This window comes from Danaus plexippus, chromosome 15 (genome assembly GCF_018135715.1).
Source record: "Danaus plexippus chromosome 15, MEX_DaPlex, whole genome shotgun sequence".
NCBI classification, from domain to species: domain Eukaryota; kingdom Metazoa; phylum Arthropoda; class Insecta; order Lepidoptera; family Nymphalidae; genus Danaus; species Danaus plexippus.
The window spans coordinates 5,596,319-5,616,706 of NC_083547.1; the positions used below are offsets into that span (position 1 = coordinate 5,596,319).

Genomic DNA, 20,388 nt, shown 5'->3' on the forward strand with positions numbered 1-20,388 from the left:
AACTTAGTATTAAATTTCGAAAATAAATGATAATTAATATAAGGTAACTTCGATTCGCCGCTTAAGCTTTAGGACAGGGAGAGATTAGCAAACGAACACAAAGTTAGTCCGAAGTGGTTTACCCTCTTTGTAATTTATGATTTCAGTATGCCAACCTCTTGAATTAGTTTACGATGGCAAACATTTACACATAGACACACTGTTAATTAAACATGTTGCTGTTGCTTTTTAATCAACCATGCAAAAAAAATACAATTATATCAATTCGTTTTATCTGAGCAGATAATAAAGATTTAGTTACTATATTTCAAAATAACTTCTTATATATTATTGAAAAAAATATTTTATGACTATCCGAAAAATGTAATTTTTGGTTCCGAATAATTTTAACTTTATTATTTTTATTTAGTCTCAGATTAAAAAAAAAACGAAAGTTCAATACGGTTTAAATATCTTCTAATAGATAATGGATTTTAAAGAATTGCAAGTGTCCACTTTAAAATAAAAAATGTAAAGAATGCTAAGATGTTTCCAGATTGCATCAAGATAACAACGATTTGAAATGAGTAAAAGCGTCACTTCATTCAAAGAGGTTTTTCTTTTGCATTTGTCACGTTCTCTTAGACGACTTTAATTTTATCTCGATTTTGCCTTTGAGCCTTTTACATTTCAAACGCAACCCAAATAGTTCTTGTTGCAAGAGGGTTTTGCCAGTAGCTTTTCAACTGGATGGATATTATGAGTATTCTTAAAAATGAAAAATAGATTTGAAAATTTCTAGAAAGAAATGAAAAAAAATATCAAATATATAATCATTTACGTTAAAGTCACTTCCTCAGGCGTATACAAAAGTTAAAATGACAAGAAATTATTATAATTTAAAAGATTTTATTTTTAATAGTTTCTTTATTTTATTGAAATATAATCTATATTAATTTACTTTTATAATTTTTTACATGTCATGTTATAAAATCATTAAAATATAAATGATTATTTCATTGATCATTTGCAATTTTAAAATTTTTTATTTAAAAATTTTAAATATTTTTTTATGTTTACGGGTTAGTGGTAATTTTTAATCTTCTCATATAATGCATGTCTGAGATGAGATTTTTTTTTACTATCCGACAAAACAAAATAGTTTTTAAATGAAAACTACAGTAAAAGATAAAAAGTAGCACATCTTAGTTTATGTACGTTCAGTACATTCAAATGCAAATTTTAATTAATAAAACTGAAAAGTAATCAGTTTTAATTAAATATAACCGAAAAGTTTTAATTTAATTAGCGAAGTCTAGTTGAATAACGAATTTCTTAGAAAGTGAATGAAAATTCCAATTAGCAGCAAAATAAAGTAGATTACAATATTGACATAAAAAATAGTTCCTATTGTATTGGATTACGTACGAAAATATATCGTATTGAACAAACCAAGAATAACATACAGAAATAAACTTAAATTTTCAAAATGATCAGTTGTTTGCTTCCGAGCGCAATTTCACTAACAGCATTCTTCTTGTAGATAGCCGCTCAAAAGTCCGTCTTGTTTTATATAGACACCAAGTGCAACAAAATATCTGGATTACTCAAGAATATGTTTGAATTATTATTGCTCTTTTTCCAAACACATAGTTATCAATTATCAATTAAAACGTCTTGAAAGTATAATATATTAACAGAGGTTTATGATTGAAGACCGGTAATTTTTTGACGTTTCACTTACGAGTATGTAAAGGAGAATTTTTAGTTTTGCATGCATTGAAAAATTTTCTGAAATATGCAACCCACTTAACTGCTTTAAGACAGCGAGATGGGTTAAAATTAAATTCTTTTTATTGAAAACCTTACGGCAAAACAATATATGTTAGTAGTACTGTGCTCATAAAAATATATATATATATTAAAGGCACTAAGAAAATCTATTAGACCATTACATTTATTTTACTTTTCCTTTTAATGAGAAAGCTTAAATAAAACCATAATACTAATTGGCCTTGGTTTACATAAAGGTTTTTAAACTACGTAAACCTGATCCTAAACAATTAGTGAAACTGTAAATACCTATCAGAAACAATTAATCCATCCACCGAATGCTAAATTACCAAAATAATTGATCAAAAAACGGGAAAGAGGGAAACCAAATTAAAAAAAATATTATTTATACTTATATATATATCAAATAATCTGTTCCAATTATTTTTTTACAAAAAAGTAAACTGCAACGACATTATACGAAGGGAATTTTAACATGATTCGCCCTTATCTCAAGATCATTGTATCTAGTCCCTGCATTATAAATGTGTGCCCCTTATTTTAAGACAAACGAGGTAGTATTCGTTGACATACGTAATCTTATACGCGACATCTATAAGATTACCTTTTCTCCATCCTACATAAAGTATAGCAATAAGAATGCAATAGATTTTTCTTTAGATTTTATGTTATTGTTTTTACTGTTTTTTTTATCGAGCACGATAAAAATAGAAAATATTTTGTATATCTCATAATACCAAAAAGCAGTAGAAAAGATAACTAAATCTATGGACTTTGAAAGTCAGAATTAGAGATTTGAAAATGTCGAACTTTGTTTTTTTTGTTTCATTAAATTAATTTCAAAAATTTATTTGCCCTGACGTGTTACGTGACGTCCATATTGAAATCTTGAAAACCAACCTAAAAATATCCCTCCATTAAGAAATTTACTATCTTGAGGACATTCTAATTCTAAATAAATAAAATATATTATTTTGTTTGGAAAATTTATACAGTATTCTTAGATGCCCGTAAAAATATAAAGAAAAAAACTTATTTCCAGAACTAACTCGTGGCCTTTTCAAACTATTGTGTTTATTCTTGATCGTCGACATTGGAACTAGGAATAAAAGCTTTTTAATTTCATATAAAATAAATTCAGTATACGCTCTAATATCTATAGAAAGAAAAATATATTTAATAAATATAAATTATAAAAACATTGTGTAAGCCACTTTGTCCATTTTTATTTTTCCATTATCTTCGTCTTTCTGTCAAAAATAAATATAAAAATTAAATAGAAAACTTAATAAGCAAATTAATAATTCACGACACATTTTTAGATTATTTTATTAATTATGTATTATTTAATCACGGACACTATATATAATCTTAATTAACTTCTATACGCTATTGTTAGGATGCTAAATGTTAACAACATGCTTTGGAACTACCTTCCATTCTACTATTTTAGCATCTATACGGAGAATCTTATTGCCGTTTCTTGTTTTCAATTATAAAAACATTGTACATTGTTTATTTCATAAAATTTTTCCGAAGAAACTTCATTTGTTGTTTTTGAATATCAGCAATTACATACATATATTTCACTGTCTTTATTTAAAGAATTAGTATCCTTTTTACATTTCCGTCTATTAATAAGAAATAAGATTAAACAAACTTAACGTTTTTGAATTTCAATATAATGGTAGCCTAGACAATAGAATAAATAGAATAATTCAATAGAATATGATTTTTTTTTAGTCTAATTTGCTAAATTATATCTGTTTTTGTATTTTGTATATTCTTATTCCAACCGACAATTAATTACTTGAACAAAAGGGTCTAGGTTGCCTAGAGTTAATTTGCTTTGGCCTGTTTACTCGTGCTTCTCTTTACATCTTATTATTGCTATAATGATAAGTCATTAGAATACTACGTATATTACGGAACCGCATGTATTGTTAGTTAGTATATAGTTTGGAAGTTTACATGCACCGGTGTATATATCTCGGTTACGTTAACAAATCCTTCCCCAACAAGAGAGCTCCAGCGTTTCGGATGACGACCGTCCTATTATAATTCGCTCACAAAAATGCTTTTAAAACATCCCCTAATTTTATTAGACCAAAGATCTTTTTAACATTAAGTGAAAATTTTATATAGAAAAGACGCGTCAGAGTTTCTTTGAAATAAATTGGAACGGTAATATACGAGAGGAGAATTTTAATCTGTAAAATGTGTCTGTTTACTTTTATACATTGTAAATTAAAAGAGGCTTTCGAGTTTTTAATGTATTTCAAGGGGCGAAGATTTTTTTAAGAAATTGAAATGAGATAAAAGTGCTTACAAAATAATTCATTACGTTGACTTATTGTTTTCACGGAATTAAATTAAAGATTAATATTTTAGAAATTCTGAATTACCACGTCCTAAATAGAATCATCACATTTCAAACTTACGAGAGGGAAATTATAAATTAGAAAATTATGTACTTCCAATGTATGCGTTAAAATTATATTATTTTAAGCGTTAAGTTAGTTTACTTTTATCTTTACCATCCTAAAATTTATATATATTTAGTTAGAATCGTGTATATATTGAATGACTGCTAAATTAAACACACGAAAAAAAATACATACAAACTTGTTATTAAAACTATAATTATGTATAAGTTATAGGATGACTTCGTTGCACAGAAATAAAATTTATTGAGACAGAGAAATAGAACTTTTGAAATTCACAACTATAACTGACAATAAAGAAGTACAATCGAATAAAGAGCAGCTTGAACCTGAAAAGGGGCTAATAATGTTATCCAAGACGCTAAAGTAATTCTCGGGAGATATCGCTCCAACTCGAATTACTGATGGCCACCGTCCCCTTCGTCTTGATTAGCATTCTGGCCTCGCGACTTCAAGCTCTGTATTCTTGTAACAATACTTTGTACAAAATAAAACCTCTGCACGTACCCGCTGAAAGGCGGACTTCCTGAACTTACTCAGTCCAGTTTTTAGTCCATATCAGAAAAGTATATAGAAATGAAAAAGCTATACTTCGATTTCATATTTTAAGTCCGGGAGCATACCGGAAGAATATCCATCACTGTTAAGTTCTTGATATATTGTTCTAAAATGAGCTCCTTTTAAAGATTCATTTTACTAGAGAGATCCATTGATCTTTCTTAAAAATAAAAATTTAGAACATGCAACGATTTATAATTATTTTCCTATAGTACAATTGCTCGAAACGTATAAATCATAAACTTATAACTTAACTTTCAATGTAAGTTAAATTTATGATTTTCTGAGGACCACAATAAAATTTCCAAAATCAATACTGACTATGAATACGTTTGTGTATTTAATACTGTCTGTTTGTTTTATCTTGCTCTCAAAACTTAATTTCAGGGAGATTTAAGGCTTTCTACTTGTTTTATTAATGTTAAAGAAGATTGCTAAACTGCACTCGATAGCAAGTTACGTTCAAAACATTAAAAATGTAAGACAGTAGTCAAGAATATGAGGTACATTTCGAAAGTCAACGATATTTCAAATTCAATAACTTTTATCTAACTCTCTGTCCTGACGGGGTTAAATTTAATTCAAAATTCATTTCTTTGACAGACTGCTAACCCTCAGCCTTTAAATTATTTTTATTTTATTGAAATAACAGAAATATTATGAATGCCACTTGACAATTATATAATTTTATGAATGAAATCAGATTGCAAAAAACAGCATCAATTTCAAACTAGGGAAGCTAAATTACAACTTAAGGACTTATTCATTGTAACGTTAATACCACTTAAATGAATTTCTGTTATGAAACAGTTGTAGAACGAATCTTCTCAGTTATTAATTTAGGCTCTCTTGTAGTAAGTGTTACTGTATATATATATAAAACTAATGAGATCTAAGACTTTCGCGAGTATTCATTTAAATGAAACGAATATTATTCGGATTAATATGCATAATTTATTATTTTAAAAACTATACTTCGACGTTTCGGTTACTGCAAAGTATGTTGTTTTTAAAATAATAGAATACGGGTAGTAATCCGAAAAATATAAGTTATATTTATATAACACTGTTTTAAAAAAATCGAGAGTTCACTTTGACATGACAGCAACTCCGATTTTAGTTTTTATTGAAATAATAAATTGAATACACATAAATTCAAGAACATTCTTTCAAAATAAATATTTATTTATCAAAAGACAATAGGGGTTTTGATTTTTATCGTCTATTGTATACAGAAAGACTAATTAGATATTGCAAATATATCTATAGGCCACATAATTTTGATTGAAAATTAAATATCACTTTCATATTTCCTTTCACAAAACATTTTTATTTTTAAGCACGAAACGGTCGACACTCTTTGAAAACGTTATTCTTGTCTTAAATTATAATGTAGTATTTTTTTTATTTCATCATAATGCTAAGTTCCATTACTGAAGAAAATTGCGTTTAGAAATTCTTTTACAAATTCACTTTGTGCTGAAAACTACAAGATTTATAAGAATGGAAAATTTTATTTCTAGTCATTTTATTTTGTAAGTATAAAGTTTTGCTCCTGCCACTTCCTCGCAACATTCACTTTAGTCGCGAAAAGAAAATACTATTAGATTATTGTTTGACAGAGAGGTAATATTTGCTCACTTAGGAAACGTTCAAGTGAAAACCCATCGGGGGAGAGAACGTTATGAAAATAACAATTTCAATTGTAAACGTCTGTTAAATCGTAAAGTTGAACCGTTTGAGAGTTAAAACAATACGATCCAAAAAGGATTTAAGGAAGCATAAAAGTAATTTTTTGTATATTTAAAAAAAAAAAACATTATATAAAATACATAGACTTATTGAGACAGCATACTGTTAAATTCGTTCTCTCTTTTCTCATTGATACTTAATTTGTATTACTAACACAAATTATTTAATTTCCTTTAAACCGAAACAATACCTAAACATTATTTAGAATAAAACCTTATTTCATTTACTTTAAGAGTTCCTTGTATTATTTAATAACCGTATATGCAGTGGTTTAATTAAAACAATTAAAAACTTGGGCTCTATATTTATTACAGTTTATGACCCTGGGCATTAATCAAGCAACATAACTAATTTGCTCTGGTCAGTGTGTGTGTTTATCATAGAAGGCTTTGTGTATATGACACGTTAAATAGCTATAAAATTTATAGGCAGCATTTTATTGTGTTTATCAAAAGATTAATATCGTTGACAGTTTCATACGTTAATAATTAATCTCTTCACGTAATTTGACTCCATTCCTATTTATACATAACAAAATTTTGTGAAATTAAAACAAAATCAATAGCATTATTTAACTATATTTAACGCTTGTACGAGTAAGCATAAACCACTTCACACTCATACTGGACACATGCCTTACAGCATTTTGTAGAGTTGATGCTCCTACACCACCATACGTTATTAAGAAAGTATATAATATGTTATTAACAGTTAATCTGTTTAAGAGTTACGATGACACAGACAGACACAGCTACATATGTATATATCGACGTCAAAATCTTAAGCCACTCTGTTTGTATCAGGAGTAAAAATTAAATACAAACTATTATTTGTTGTCTTGTCTTTTATTTCAAACACGCACGATTTTAAAAAGATAATGAAAAAAATATAATATTCTTACAGAGTTACGTAGTATGAATATTAAAACCAGTTCTATTAAGACTTTATTCCATTGATTCTAGCATTTATGTAAAACGCTTTATTTACAATGTTAATCAATAATTACTTATAAAATTACCCAATAGACAAACGTATATTAGTTGCGTACTAAATTATCACTTTAAACGTTATTGGGGACAAGAAAAACAATGGCCGAGCATTATTTTACCTTTTCCATTATTTTATTTAAAGCATAGTTAAAAAGGTATAAAAACAACATATATCATGCACGAATCACCTCTCACCGCTCTCGTGCCATTCTGAGTTTTCAAAATGGTTTTTTAAAATTCTGTTACGTTTCCACAGAAAAATAAAAACATTACTTGCAAAATCGTGATGTAAATAAAATAAATTTTTAACCACTACATAATGAATATTCAAATAAATTATATGTATATATACTTTCTGTTATGAATAAAAGCCAAACTAACTCTTTATTTATCAACGAAAATGTAACTCAATCACTTCATATAAGATTCTCACCAATATTTTACAATGGAACTTAAACCCAGTCGTGTTTTTAAAATATTTGTAGGTGAGCTCCCGGGATTAAGTATGCGATTAATGTTTGTCGTCCACATGTAAATCTCTGCAGGCGCTGCAAATAAATGTTTTGTAAAATGTTTTCTCCCTACGGTATACAACACCTGATAAATGATAGCTAGCGGCGTTTTATGAAAATGTGATACGATATTATATTACGTCACACTGTGCTCGCGATGAACGCGCCTGCTGAGAATCAGGAAGGATTCATAAATTGAGTCAATACCATTAATATTATAAAAGAGAAAGTTTCTCTGGAAATTTGTCCAAAAGTATCTAATATTTTCATGAGTAGCACTCACAAATAAAAATAAAGCGATACTTCGGATCATATTTTTGATTATTTTTTTTATTTAAGTGAAGTTGGCTTGAAATATCACTTTTATAAAATAGTTTTATTAATGCATGTGTGTATTAATCAGTGAATCCATCAAATTGTTTTAAATAAAAAAAAAAAACAGATGAATTCGTGGTGAACAGGGTAAAAACACTTGTTACAACAAATTAAAATTAAGTAAAGTGTACTATTTTACAAATAATTTACTTATCCGGTACGCTAAACTTAAAGGTCGAGTTTCAGAAATATTACTAACAAATACAGCCTACCTTAACTCGTTCACTCCGTTTGTTTCGGCATAACTGCATAAAATTTTAATAATTTCATTTTCAAGAATCTAACAATTTGCTTCTTCTTTAGAAATAACAAATAAATTTTTATTCGTTTCAACTTCTCCTTTTTTAGTAATATTTTTTTGAGTTATGTTTCAGTATTTCTATATGAAACCAAATGATTTGAGTTCGAATTATAATTTTACAATCTCTTTTATCCACATCTCAATACCGCACGTTGAAGTCATATCATATCTTCATAATTATTGTGAAACGGAAACGAATTAACAATTTATGAAGAGCCTTTATATTTATTGCCCTTTTAATTATAACAGTTGACATTCAAATTAGTTAGAGTGGAGTGGAGGTTCTTAAACGTTTTTAATTCCTAGCGTTCTGGGAAGTAAAGTGGCTAAGGTTAACATAAATTTAAGAGAAATTTTAACTGAATGAGTAAGGACTTCGCAAGGCGACGGAAGGGCGGACGTTCGCATAAGTCACTGTCAAAACCTGCGTCTGACGACACTTTTTATTTATTTTTCGTCTTTTGTATTAAAGACAATATCGTTATCAACATAATTGACTTTAAACAATTATGTATTTTATCTATAAATAACATTATTAAAATCAATTTTCTTATATAAAAATGTTTTGTTTCGCGTAATGAATTTCATAAAATATTCTCTTATTAATTATTGCATCATTATTTCGTTTACGTTTATCGGTTTCTTCATTATAAATTGCACCATTTAATAGTTATTGAACGTCGATATACATTTCCAAGGTTACAGCTGTTACGGAAACTAACTACGTTAACATCGCTTGCTAATGATTATAATTTGATGGGATCTTTTTAATTACTACGAACATGAAAGGGGTTGTATATAATGACAATAAATAATAAAACCTCAAGTCCATGTGAAACCGCGAAATGGGAAATGTTGTATTTTAGTGCTAGTTTTGAAATTTCAATCGGTCTAATTAAAAACCACTGACCAAAGCTGTTAAGGTACGGTTTTAAATTATACAAAAATTCATATGGTTTCAAAAATTCAATTCAGCAAAAATACGAAACTCTAGATGTCTCCTGAAAACGGTTATCAATGAAAAAAAAATGAAATTTTATGAATTTATAATATCAAGTTATTGCTAAATTAAACTCACAGTTTTCAATTCTTCACAATTTCAATCTTCATTAATTTTTTTGTTAAAAGATATTTCCTAATGACACTATTTATTAAAATTGTATTTATAGCATATAAGATAAAACATTTTCTATTGTATTATATAATTGTGATGGTTGAAAATTAAAAGAATAATAATATTAAATATATATTTATTATTTAAAATATGTCTATTAGTCTAGTATAACAAATGTACCTACTTAATTACACCTGGATATAACATATAAGAAGAAACAAATATAAGTAAAGACGTAAATTTATACGAATTTACTAAAACTTGGATAATGTAAAATCAGTATTCTATTTTCTTTAACAGGGGTCTGTTACTTGTCAAGAGACGCAAGAAATGTAATGGCTTTGGAGATCAAAGGAATTTATGGAAGATTTGATATTATAAATCCTATTTACTGTCAATTTCCACACCAGCGCCATTTAAAGGTTACTTGTTTTTGAGCAAGTCATTCAGTAAATAAATTTCCTAAAGACATTAATTAAGAATTGGATTTCAAATGTATGTAACAAGTATGTCGTTATTATATGTTTTTTAAAGGCTTCGATTATTTTGTTAAGCTTTTATATTAAGCTTTAATAAATTAAGGTAACAGCTAATATATCATGAGCGCTGGTAAGTTATAAGTAGCGTAACTGAAAAGCCTTGCTTTGAAAATAATTAATACCATTTTAAAATTCGTCAAAACATGGACTTTGAAAAGTACATCCGATTATTTAATATTAAAAAAATATGTTCTTTTGTAAATAATAAATTATATTTCGTAAATAATACGGAAAAGGTTCAATATGTAATATGAATGCAGCCGTAACAATAAGTTAATTCCTCGTGACCGAAACGAACATTAACAATATAAAAAAGAATAAATAAAGACATTTCATCGAAATTGAACTGAATTTCGAAAACATATAAAACCTCTATTAAAATGTATTCTCAGTAGATTAGTCTCAAAACCTTTGACATTCCTAAAAAAAAGTTTGTATTATCTTTTCCACTTCTGTAGATTTCCATTTTGGTCTTTCAGTTCTCACAATAGACCATTGTAAATATGTACTTCATACATATAATTTTACTCCCCATTGTAATCTTACGTTGAATGACACGACGTTATTATTCTCTATAGACATAAAAAAAATATAAAGACAAGTTTTATTTTCAGTCGCGTCGTCTCTGAGATGTTTTTGCAACTTGTTATCCAATTACTTTAATACAATAACATTAGAAGTTCTTGGAGTATTTTATTTTATCGATTCTATTTTCACGCTCATGGGTAAAAAAAACTCGCCTAAGATGTTAAACCTACAGATTATCCTTATAAACTACTTCGACTAATTCCTTTCTCATCGGTATATTTTTCCTACAAATCAATATTGTGCGGAAGAATATAGAAGCAGATGATTAATTATTCTTTAAAATAATCCCATATTTAGTTAAGTATATTATAGATCTTGATTTTTGAGCTTATAATTAAATGCAATGAAAATGAATCGATTTATATTGTGGTTATAAAGGTTTCCCTTAAATGGAACTTAGCTGACCAGAATTTCGCTACTGCAATTGATTATTTATGTGATAAATTATCAAACATCGATACTTTTAATAGTCAACCGATTAGAGAGAGTTTCGTTATATACAACAATAAACAGAGTTGTATAAAAGTATTACCTTAATCAAGCAAAGTCGAGTTTCATACTTGAATTAAAATATGAAATCCGATAAAGATCCAAAGCATACTTGTTGAATTTTTAATTCAATATGATTAATTTCAATTTTTACTCATAATAGAGTTCGTAATTATTCAAAATAATCATTAAAAATCATTCGTAATACAAACATAATATTTTCTTTAAAAAATAAATAATTTCTTTTGTTATAAAAACATCAGAGTTATTAATTTAACTATTTTAATTAATAGTTGAATGATTCCTCCCCATAGACTACTTTTAAAGATAAAAAATAAACTTTTTCAAAGTGTTACAAGTGTCACGTTTTTCATTTAATAACTCTCGTGATACATTTAACTTTTATGAAGTAAGACAATATTTCTTGCAAAGTTTCAGTTTTATTAAACTAGTTACGCATTTATATTAAATTGACCGTAAAATAAAACCTCAAAACACGAGAAAAAGTTAAAAAAAATTAAACATTAACAAACATACCCGAACTTTGTATTCCATATGTCTAAAAGTTGTTTCCTAGAAATTCCAACCATCCATAAATCATCGTACATATTTAATTCATTTACATAACAAAGTTCACTTTTATTATATTTACGTCACAATTTAACACTAATTGAATGCTGTGAACATTACGCGAGTCACACTCGTAGCGAGTGAAGTCAACAACTCCCGTAGCCGTAGCAAGTAGCAGACTGAAGCTGGGCTACAGTGCTACGGATCCTCTACAAACTGTCGACCGCGCAGCCGCACCACTACTAAGCTATCTTGATGCTCTATTAGGGACAAATGCAAACACTAATCAAGACAATTGAAGGCACTAACGATTTTGGTGTGTATTAGATATGTATGTCAGTCGGAAGTCCGAATGAATTTATGATATGTCCTTATAATTTAATCCGCAATTAAAGTAACTTATTAATCTCTCTGGACTGCTTAATCGCATGTGTTGCCTGATTTGCCTTTTTGCTAAAAGAGTTAAACTTTTTTGAAGTATGTAAAATGAAAATGATGTTATATTTGTTGCTTAGAAGAAGGACCTTTTACTTTACCATGTATTAATACGTCAACGTATAAATAAGCTTTAAAAAGAAAGCTGTCTTTATGAATGTATTAAAACCAATAATATGTTGATCAACATAACTATACGTGTCTGTAGAACAATGATAATAAAAAGTCATTTTTTCATATTTATTAATATATAACAACTGTTTTATCAATATTTTACAACTGTCTAAAGATTTGCGATGTGAAAAAGTCAAACGGTTATTAGGATAACGAAATTATTTATAAAACAGGCTTAGGCTGGTTTCCTTAAAATAACACTGCCTATTTCTATTTCTATTTTCTTCCACAAAGTCTTTCCTTCTAGCTTTACTGACACGTGTCAACGTTAATCTAAAATATAAGAAAAAGCTAATATTTAGGCGATATATACAACGTGTCGGAATTTATTGGAGCGCCTGCAGAGTAAAAATACTTTTTGAAATTATAACATCTTTTGCATCTAAATTATATGAATTTTCAACCTGAAGTTAAGTTAAATATACTTCGAATTTAATGTACACATGAGCAAATACTTACGACAATTTTAAACCTTTAATTTTTTATCTTTTATATCTCCTTTTTTAATTTTTATATTTTATTAGTGATAAAATATTTACTGATATCAATGTTTGGTACTATACTTATTTCAGAATGGTGTAAGAAGTCTTTAAGTTTCATTGCAAAGTAAACTTTAATTTTAATAATAAACTTATTTAAACGTTGTAACTAGACATCATTATTACAACCGAAAATATGATGTTTTCTCGTTCTTCTTAAAGCAGTCTTAAGAAATAAATGACATATTTTAAACAAACAAACATGTAAAATATACATATATACAGATACACATTCAAAAGTATTGACATAAAAAGCAGTAAGATCATTTTATCTTTAGAGACCGTGCAAAATAACATCAGTACAGCTTGGATGCATCTCAGACCGATCCTCAAGAACTTTAAGCCGTGGAAAGCTCAGAATGGAGAAACTTGGATGACTTTTATATCAGAGTCCAGCACCAAGTTTCTGATTCTGATCCCTAAAAGTAGGATGTTTATCTCTTTATAACACTATATATATTGAAACCCCTATGTACTATACATATGTATAAAGCCTCGTTATTTATTCGAAAATCAATTTATAATAAAAGGCTTTCAAAATAAAGTAAAATGTATTAAATAAACAGACCACATGCTTTTTGCAGGTATATTTTTCATAACACACTACTTTTAATTCTCTTAGTTGTTTAGTACTAATACAGATGTTTCGATATTTAAAAGAGATATATCTTAATGACATTGATGCATGTTTTACATTCTGTGTTTTCGTTATTTGTATACAAATTCAAAGAAAAATGATTTTCTAAGACTCTTACTGATGACTTGATAAAAATGTATTAGTAGAAAAAGTTTTAAGTATATTCCTATTAAATAAACGTTTGTTTGAAGTAAACAATATTTTTGTTGTACTTGCGTATGTAATATATATACTATCTTATTACAGTTTTACTAATATGATAAAATAATGTAGAATATGTTTTATGAATATAGTATAGTATTTTCCAGAAAACTAAATACATTTTGTATTTGAGCAGAAGGTTCAGAAAGTTTTCAATAAATGTTACATTAAAGTATAGCACAAAAGCTGTCAAATAAATAAATTACCGTCTAAAACTATGAATATTTCTTTTTATTTTAATTAATTTACAAACGTGCTCTATGAGTTAAAATTTATATAAAGGGTGATAAATATATATTTTTAAAACAAATACTTAATGAAAATAACGAAATGTTAATATTATGTCACAAATAAATGTTACTTTCGAGGTAGATGAAAACAATTTTAATGCCGACAATAGGGAAGATACGATGTTTCAAACAAAGGATCTTGGCACCCGATCGTAAATTGAATTTGCTTAATTACCAGCTAGGATCGTAAGCACTAGAGATTAAACCTTAGCAATATTTTACAGCTGATCAATGTCTTTTTTCTAAATGTGAGCACGATTTGAAAAAAATATACATAATACCATTAAACATCGTTTAAATTGAGGAGCAACAGTTTATGTTAATCTAAATACACATATGCGTCGGTGTAGAATTATGTAGTTTTTTTTTTAATATATGAAATCAACAAGTCAAACAATATGATGAGATCTAAGATTTTCGCGAGTTCTATTTATTTAAATGAAACTAATATATTTCGGATATACTACGCGGATTTTATTATTTTAAAAAACTACATAATCCCGACGTTTCACGTTGAGTTTTTTCACATTGAGATTTCACATTCCAGATGACACATCTCGTCTGCCCGTTATCACAGTTGCTGAAAAGTAACCGAAACGTCGGAATTATGTAGTTTTTTAAAATAATAAAATCCGCGTAGTATATCCGAAATATATAAGTTTCATTTAAATCAAACAATATGTTTTAAAACTTAGAATGCGCAAAATATTTGTCACCTGGGGTTCATTGATACATAATATGTATTTTATTAATTGAATAAAAAAAAATTAGATAGCAATAAAATATACAGACATAAAACATCTCGACATTCAATGTATTTTTTGTAGATCTATGTACGTATGTAATTAAACCTTACCCATATTATATTAAAAGAAATACTTTATCGATGCATTCCATGGATCATAAATTATTGATATATTATTTTTTTATGAAATATTATGGTAGTCTAATACATTTCACAAAGAGTACGTATCGTTGGCATCAATTTATTTAAAAATTATAATAAATAAGTAATTTAATTAAATACATAAATATTAAATTCGATATGGCACTAACACTATTACAGGTCAATAAAAAAATCAATTAAATAAAGCCATGTGTTATTGTTTTATATTTAATATGCACATTAATTGAAAATTCATATTTTTGAGCTTAGGTTTAAGAAAGATCCAAATGGTTGTTCTGAATCAAAAAGGCCTTAACCTTCATGGTGATATTTGCTTATAGGTCGGTCTTTACAAAAGAGGCCGCTCCGAGAAGTATCTGGGGGCCACTTAACCCTACTCGACGGACTTTTTGTAGTCCTTATGATCGTTTCCATTAAAGTACGTCTATCTCAGTATTTTCAAACGTAAGTATAAATCGTAGCGTACCATTTGAGTTGTTAAACATTGTCATTACAAGTATATATTTTAAGTTTAAAATAAAAAATATGTAATGGAAACTTTGAGTCTTAATAGCTTTCACAAACACAGACTTTTTCTACATACATCATCAGTACCCATCAAACAAATTTTTCATGTTAATTCAAAATTTTCTTTTACAAACCTACGAATATTGATACTACCATGTGTGAAGAATATCAGTGATAAACTGAAAACATTCGAACTCAAAATAACAGTGCAAACTTGTAGTGCAGATATGTTATACCTGTTGGCTTTCTAACTCTTCTCTCATACTTAAAGAATGGCACTTTAACATCAATCTGTATTAGAAATCACAATATTCGTGATATATTATGCAAGATATCTTTAATGTTAGAAAACAATTTTAAATATAAACACAATTAATTTTAATCTAAAGCATAAGAATTATAATGCAGCCAACTTCGATATGTCACTCGTTAAGTTTATCTGAGGCTCACAACTGGACAATGTCTAACTTTTGGGATTGTTGTTGGCTGGAAGGTATTAAGATTCATAAAAATGATTCAAAAGTGACGATTAGTATTTTTGTACACGTATTGAGTTAGTTGTTCTGTTGTTAGAGGCAAGTTTTCATAATTTTATTCTTATTTTTTGTAAAATTGGAATGCCCTTCTTATATTTTCCTTAATCGAAGTAAGTAAATCCGGAAAGGGGTTAATCGTTAATAGAATAAAATTGTTCAAGGTTGTTCATTAAACATTTTGGTATAAATTATTTATGGTCAATTACTTGTTCCAAGACTCGAAACATCTAGCTTCTAAGCAGAATCTTTGTCTAGGCTAGGTAAGTTCTGCAGATAAAATCTGGATTCTTACGAACTAAGTAAGAATCGCCATTGACATATTCAAGATTCATAGGTAAAGTTTCCAAGGTTGCTTTGAAATTGGACTTAACAGTTAGCAAATGTCCAACAATTTTACAGTAACATAACATAATGATGACCAAATTAATTTGTACATAGAAACCTAACACTGGGGGCCATAAAGCGTAGCCGGTCTAACGAGTGTTGTATACCTACACTTTTCTCTTTACTCTTAGTGGTATTTTAGTTTTTAGACGAACATTACTTCTTACGTGTTTCCATTTTCGCCAGTTTGTTATATTCCTATGATCCACATCTCCCTAAAAATTTTCAATTATATTATATATATATATATATATATATCACATTCAAATATAAAAATTATTAACCCATTTAAAATATTAATAAAAACTAGAATATAAATATATTTTTCTTATAATGTTTATTTTAATTGTTATTAAAGACTTTTTGTTTATTAAATTCAAATAAAAATAATTTTTGATAGAAACAGTTACTTATTTTGACTCTTCTATCTTCTATCTGTTGGCCTTCCAGTTAAATAAGGACGCGATTTTATATTGAATTACTCACAGTTTACAAACGCCTACTTTTGTTCCTTTTTTATTATTTCAAATGACAATCTCATGCTTTTTAAAATTCGTATAATTATTTAATGATATTTTATAACAGAAAATCTAAAATTATAAAAAATGTTGTGTGCTTGACATTTTTTTTAAGTGACAGTTTCTTTTTGTCAATGTCAAATGATCGGTTGCGTTATTTCGTAAACATAGGTCATGGAATAGTTAATAACTAACTTTAAGTACAAACGCACGAATTGTGTAATCTTTGTGGCATTTAAAATCATAATATTAAAAAGAAAAATATCATTTATAAAGTGTTCCAATTTTTTAATATTATATGAAAGTGTTTTGCAATTAATTTTATATTTTGCCATTTCTTTAAAAAAGTTGTTTATTAAAATTTTTAACTATTACCATGAAGGCAAAATCGGGGTTAACAAGATTTTCTAATTGTTATATTTTGCGTGACGGAAACATTATAAAAGAAGATTTATGGATACGCAATGGAAAAATTGTAAACCCTGAACAGGTATTTTATGTAGAACAAGAAGAAGCTGACATAACGGTAAACAGCGAAGACTCTCTCATAGTGCCAGGATTCATAGACATTCAAATAAATGGTAGGTGGTGTTTGATTAAAATAAAAATATGTTTTATTTTTTTCTATTCACTTCCTCTCGTTTTAAATAATAAATTCAATAATATTAAAAATCTCTTTTTTTTGTCTTTAATTATCGAGGTCATTCCAAAAAAAAATAATGAAAAAATGTTTTTTTAATTTTTTCACTTTATGGCACGCAGGTGGATGGGGTGTAGATTTTTCCTACGATTCAGAAAATGTTGAAGAAGGGGTAAAGAAAGTATCAAAACAGCTATTGGCTCATGGAGTGACCTCATTCTGTCCAACTATGGTTACATCTGAGAAAGATAAATATTATAAGATTTTACCCAAAATACAAAAAAGGCAAGGAGGAGAACATGGAGCTACGGTTCTTGGAGTGCATCTTGAAGGGCCATTTATTAGTTTAGCAAAAAAGGGTGCACACAAAGATGAATATATTTTAAATCCTGAAAAGGTAATTAACTAATGAAGATAGTTGACTAACTTTACTTTTGATTTTAATTGAACATTACAATAACAGAAAATCTCCTCTAAATTATTATGTTAAATAAATTATGTTTACTTTTACAATATTTATTATATGGTAAGAATTTATCAATGACCTAGTTTTATTGTATAGATTAAATATATACGAGACTGAACTCTTTATCAATTGGCAGAAAGACAAACAATATTGTTATTAGCAGAAGAGCTAAAATAATAATATAAGGCATTGTTCACATGAAATATATGAGTTGTTTGTAATTTCAGGGGCTCGAATCAATTAAAGAAGTGTATGGATCTTTAGACAATGTAATTTTAGTTACAATAGCCCCAGAATTGCCTGGGGCTTTGGATGCTATAAGAGGGTTATCAAACATGGGCATCAAAGTGGCCCTAGGCCATTCATCTGCTAGCCTTGCTCAAGGTGAAGAAGGCATTAAAAAGGGAGCAAACTTAATAACACACTTATTCAATGCTATGCTTCCAGTAAGTTAAAAAAAATTATTTTATTATTACTATCTATGAAATACCTAAAACCACAACCTATGTGTATGTGCATTGTATTTTTGCAACCACAATGATAACATTTACTATGACTTAATGATAACTTTGTCTAGAACAAGTACATTTGCAAATAAAACGTTGCTGTAACAATTTTTATGATATTTAGTTTCATCATCGGGACCCTGGTTTGGTGGGCTTACTTGCTTCCAAGACTGATAGGCAAGTTTATTATGGGATAATATCAGATGGCATTCACACTCATCCTGCAGCTTTGAGAATTGCTTGTCGAACGAATCAAGAAGGTACAATAAATAAAAAAAAATTGTCTATGAAAAGTATTATTTTGTTTTGATACTGTTTTATATTAAGTATTATAATTTTATATGATGGAAACAAAGTCTAAAATCATAAATAGATTATATATATATATATATATATATACATATATACATTTTGTCATGGTTTACACAGCTGACATGGTTAATGTTAGTAATGTAATACATAACTATATGGTATTCCTAATAATATGAAAAATATGTAAGCCTATAATAATAATAAATTATTAAAAAATATTTTTAAGTAACTCTACTAGTAAGGGTTATAAAGTTATACAAAATATTTAAACAATTTATGTAGGAAGTGTTTAATAAGTAATTTTCTATTTTAGTTAATGATAGCCTGGAGAACTTTCAGAGAATTTTACAAATCTTTATTTACAGGTTTGATATTAGTGAGTGATGCCGTAGCCGCGCAAGGCCTACCAGATGGTGCATACCGCATCGGACCTCAAGCTGTAAATGTCAATGAAGGCCGCGCATATGTCGCTGGGACCAAAACTCTCTGTGGCAGTACTACTGCCCTGGACCAGTCAATTAAAACATTCAAAGAAGCCACAGGTATATAAAGTTTTAATTAATTTCATATCACTCATAGCTGACGTAGAAAAAGTTCACAACGTTAAAGTTTCGAGTGCTAATTTTCTTTGGTGAAGCTACCATACCTTTGAATTCCATACTCTTGTAGAAAATTTATGCTGAATTTTGAAACTCTCAACAAATCATTATGAATAATAAGTGCACTAACGAAACTCACTTTTTAACCTACTTTCAAAAAGTTCTCGTTATTAATTTCACAACTAAAAAAATATTGTACACGTGATTCGCTCGTTTAATAGAACATTCAACGTTCTGTGAACTTAATCCTTTAATTTACTCGTTCTTAATCACAAGTAAGACATTTGAGGTGTTTGACCTTAGTTATTTTTCCCAAGCAATATATTATTAATGTACTTGACTATATTTTCTTTTCCAGAATGTTCACTGGAATATGCTATAGAAGCAGCAACTCTGCATCCAGCCAAGGCTTTGGGAATAGATGATAGGAAGGGCAAATTAAATTTTGGCTTCGACGCAGATTTCGTCATCTTACATCCCAAATCTCTGAATGTTTTGTCCACTTGGATTGCTGGCGAATGCGTCTATCGATCTTCTTAGTGTAAACTAATTTATGGTTACCATTATAAGTGACATGCATATATTTTATTGTGATAAATTTAAACATTTTATTTTCATAATTTTATAATGCACAAAGTGCTTTATTATATTTTTTTATACTTCAAAAATTAAAATACTTTATTACAATTCTCTTTTTGTCTATCACTGAATGAATGGGACATAAATAAATAAC

The 20,388-nt window shown here is 27.9% G+C and overlaps 1 protein-coding gene across 1 annotated transcript; it reads left to right on the plus strand.

The window, feature by feature from the left end:
• Positions 1 to 17,285: 17,285 nt before the first annotated feature.
• LOC116766514 (N-acetylglucosamine-6-phosphate deacetylase) lies at positions 17,286 to 20,342 on the plus strand. Its single transcript, XM_032656394.2, has 6 exons — positions 17,286 to 17,713; positions 17,895 to 18,169; positions 18,466 to 18,684; positions 18,869 to 19,004; positions 19,422 to 19,598; positions 20,014 to 20,342. The coding sequence occupies exons 1-6, from the start codon at positions 17,509 to 17,511 to the stop codon at positions 20,193 to 20,195; spliced, it is 1,194 nt and encodes a 397-aa protein (XP_032512285.2). The 5' UTR covers positions 17,286 to 17,508; the 3' UTR covers positions 20,196 to 20,342.
• The last annotated feature ends 46 nt before the right edge of the window (positions 20,343 to 20,388 follow it).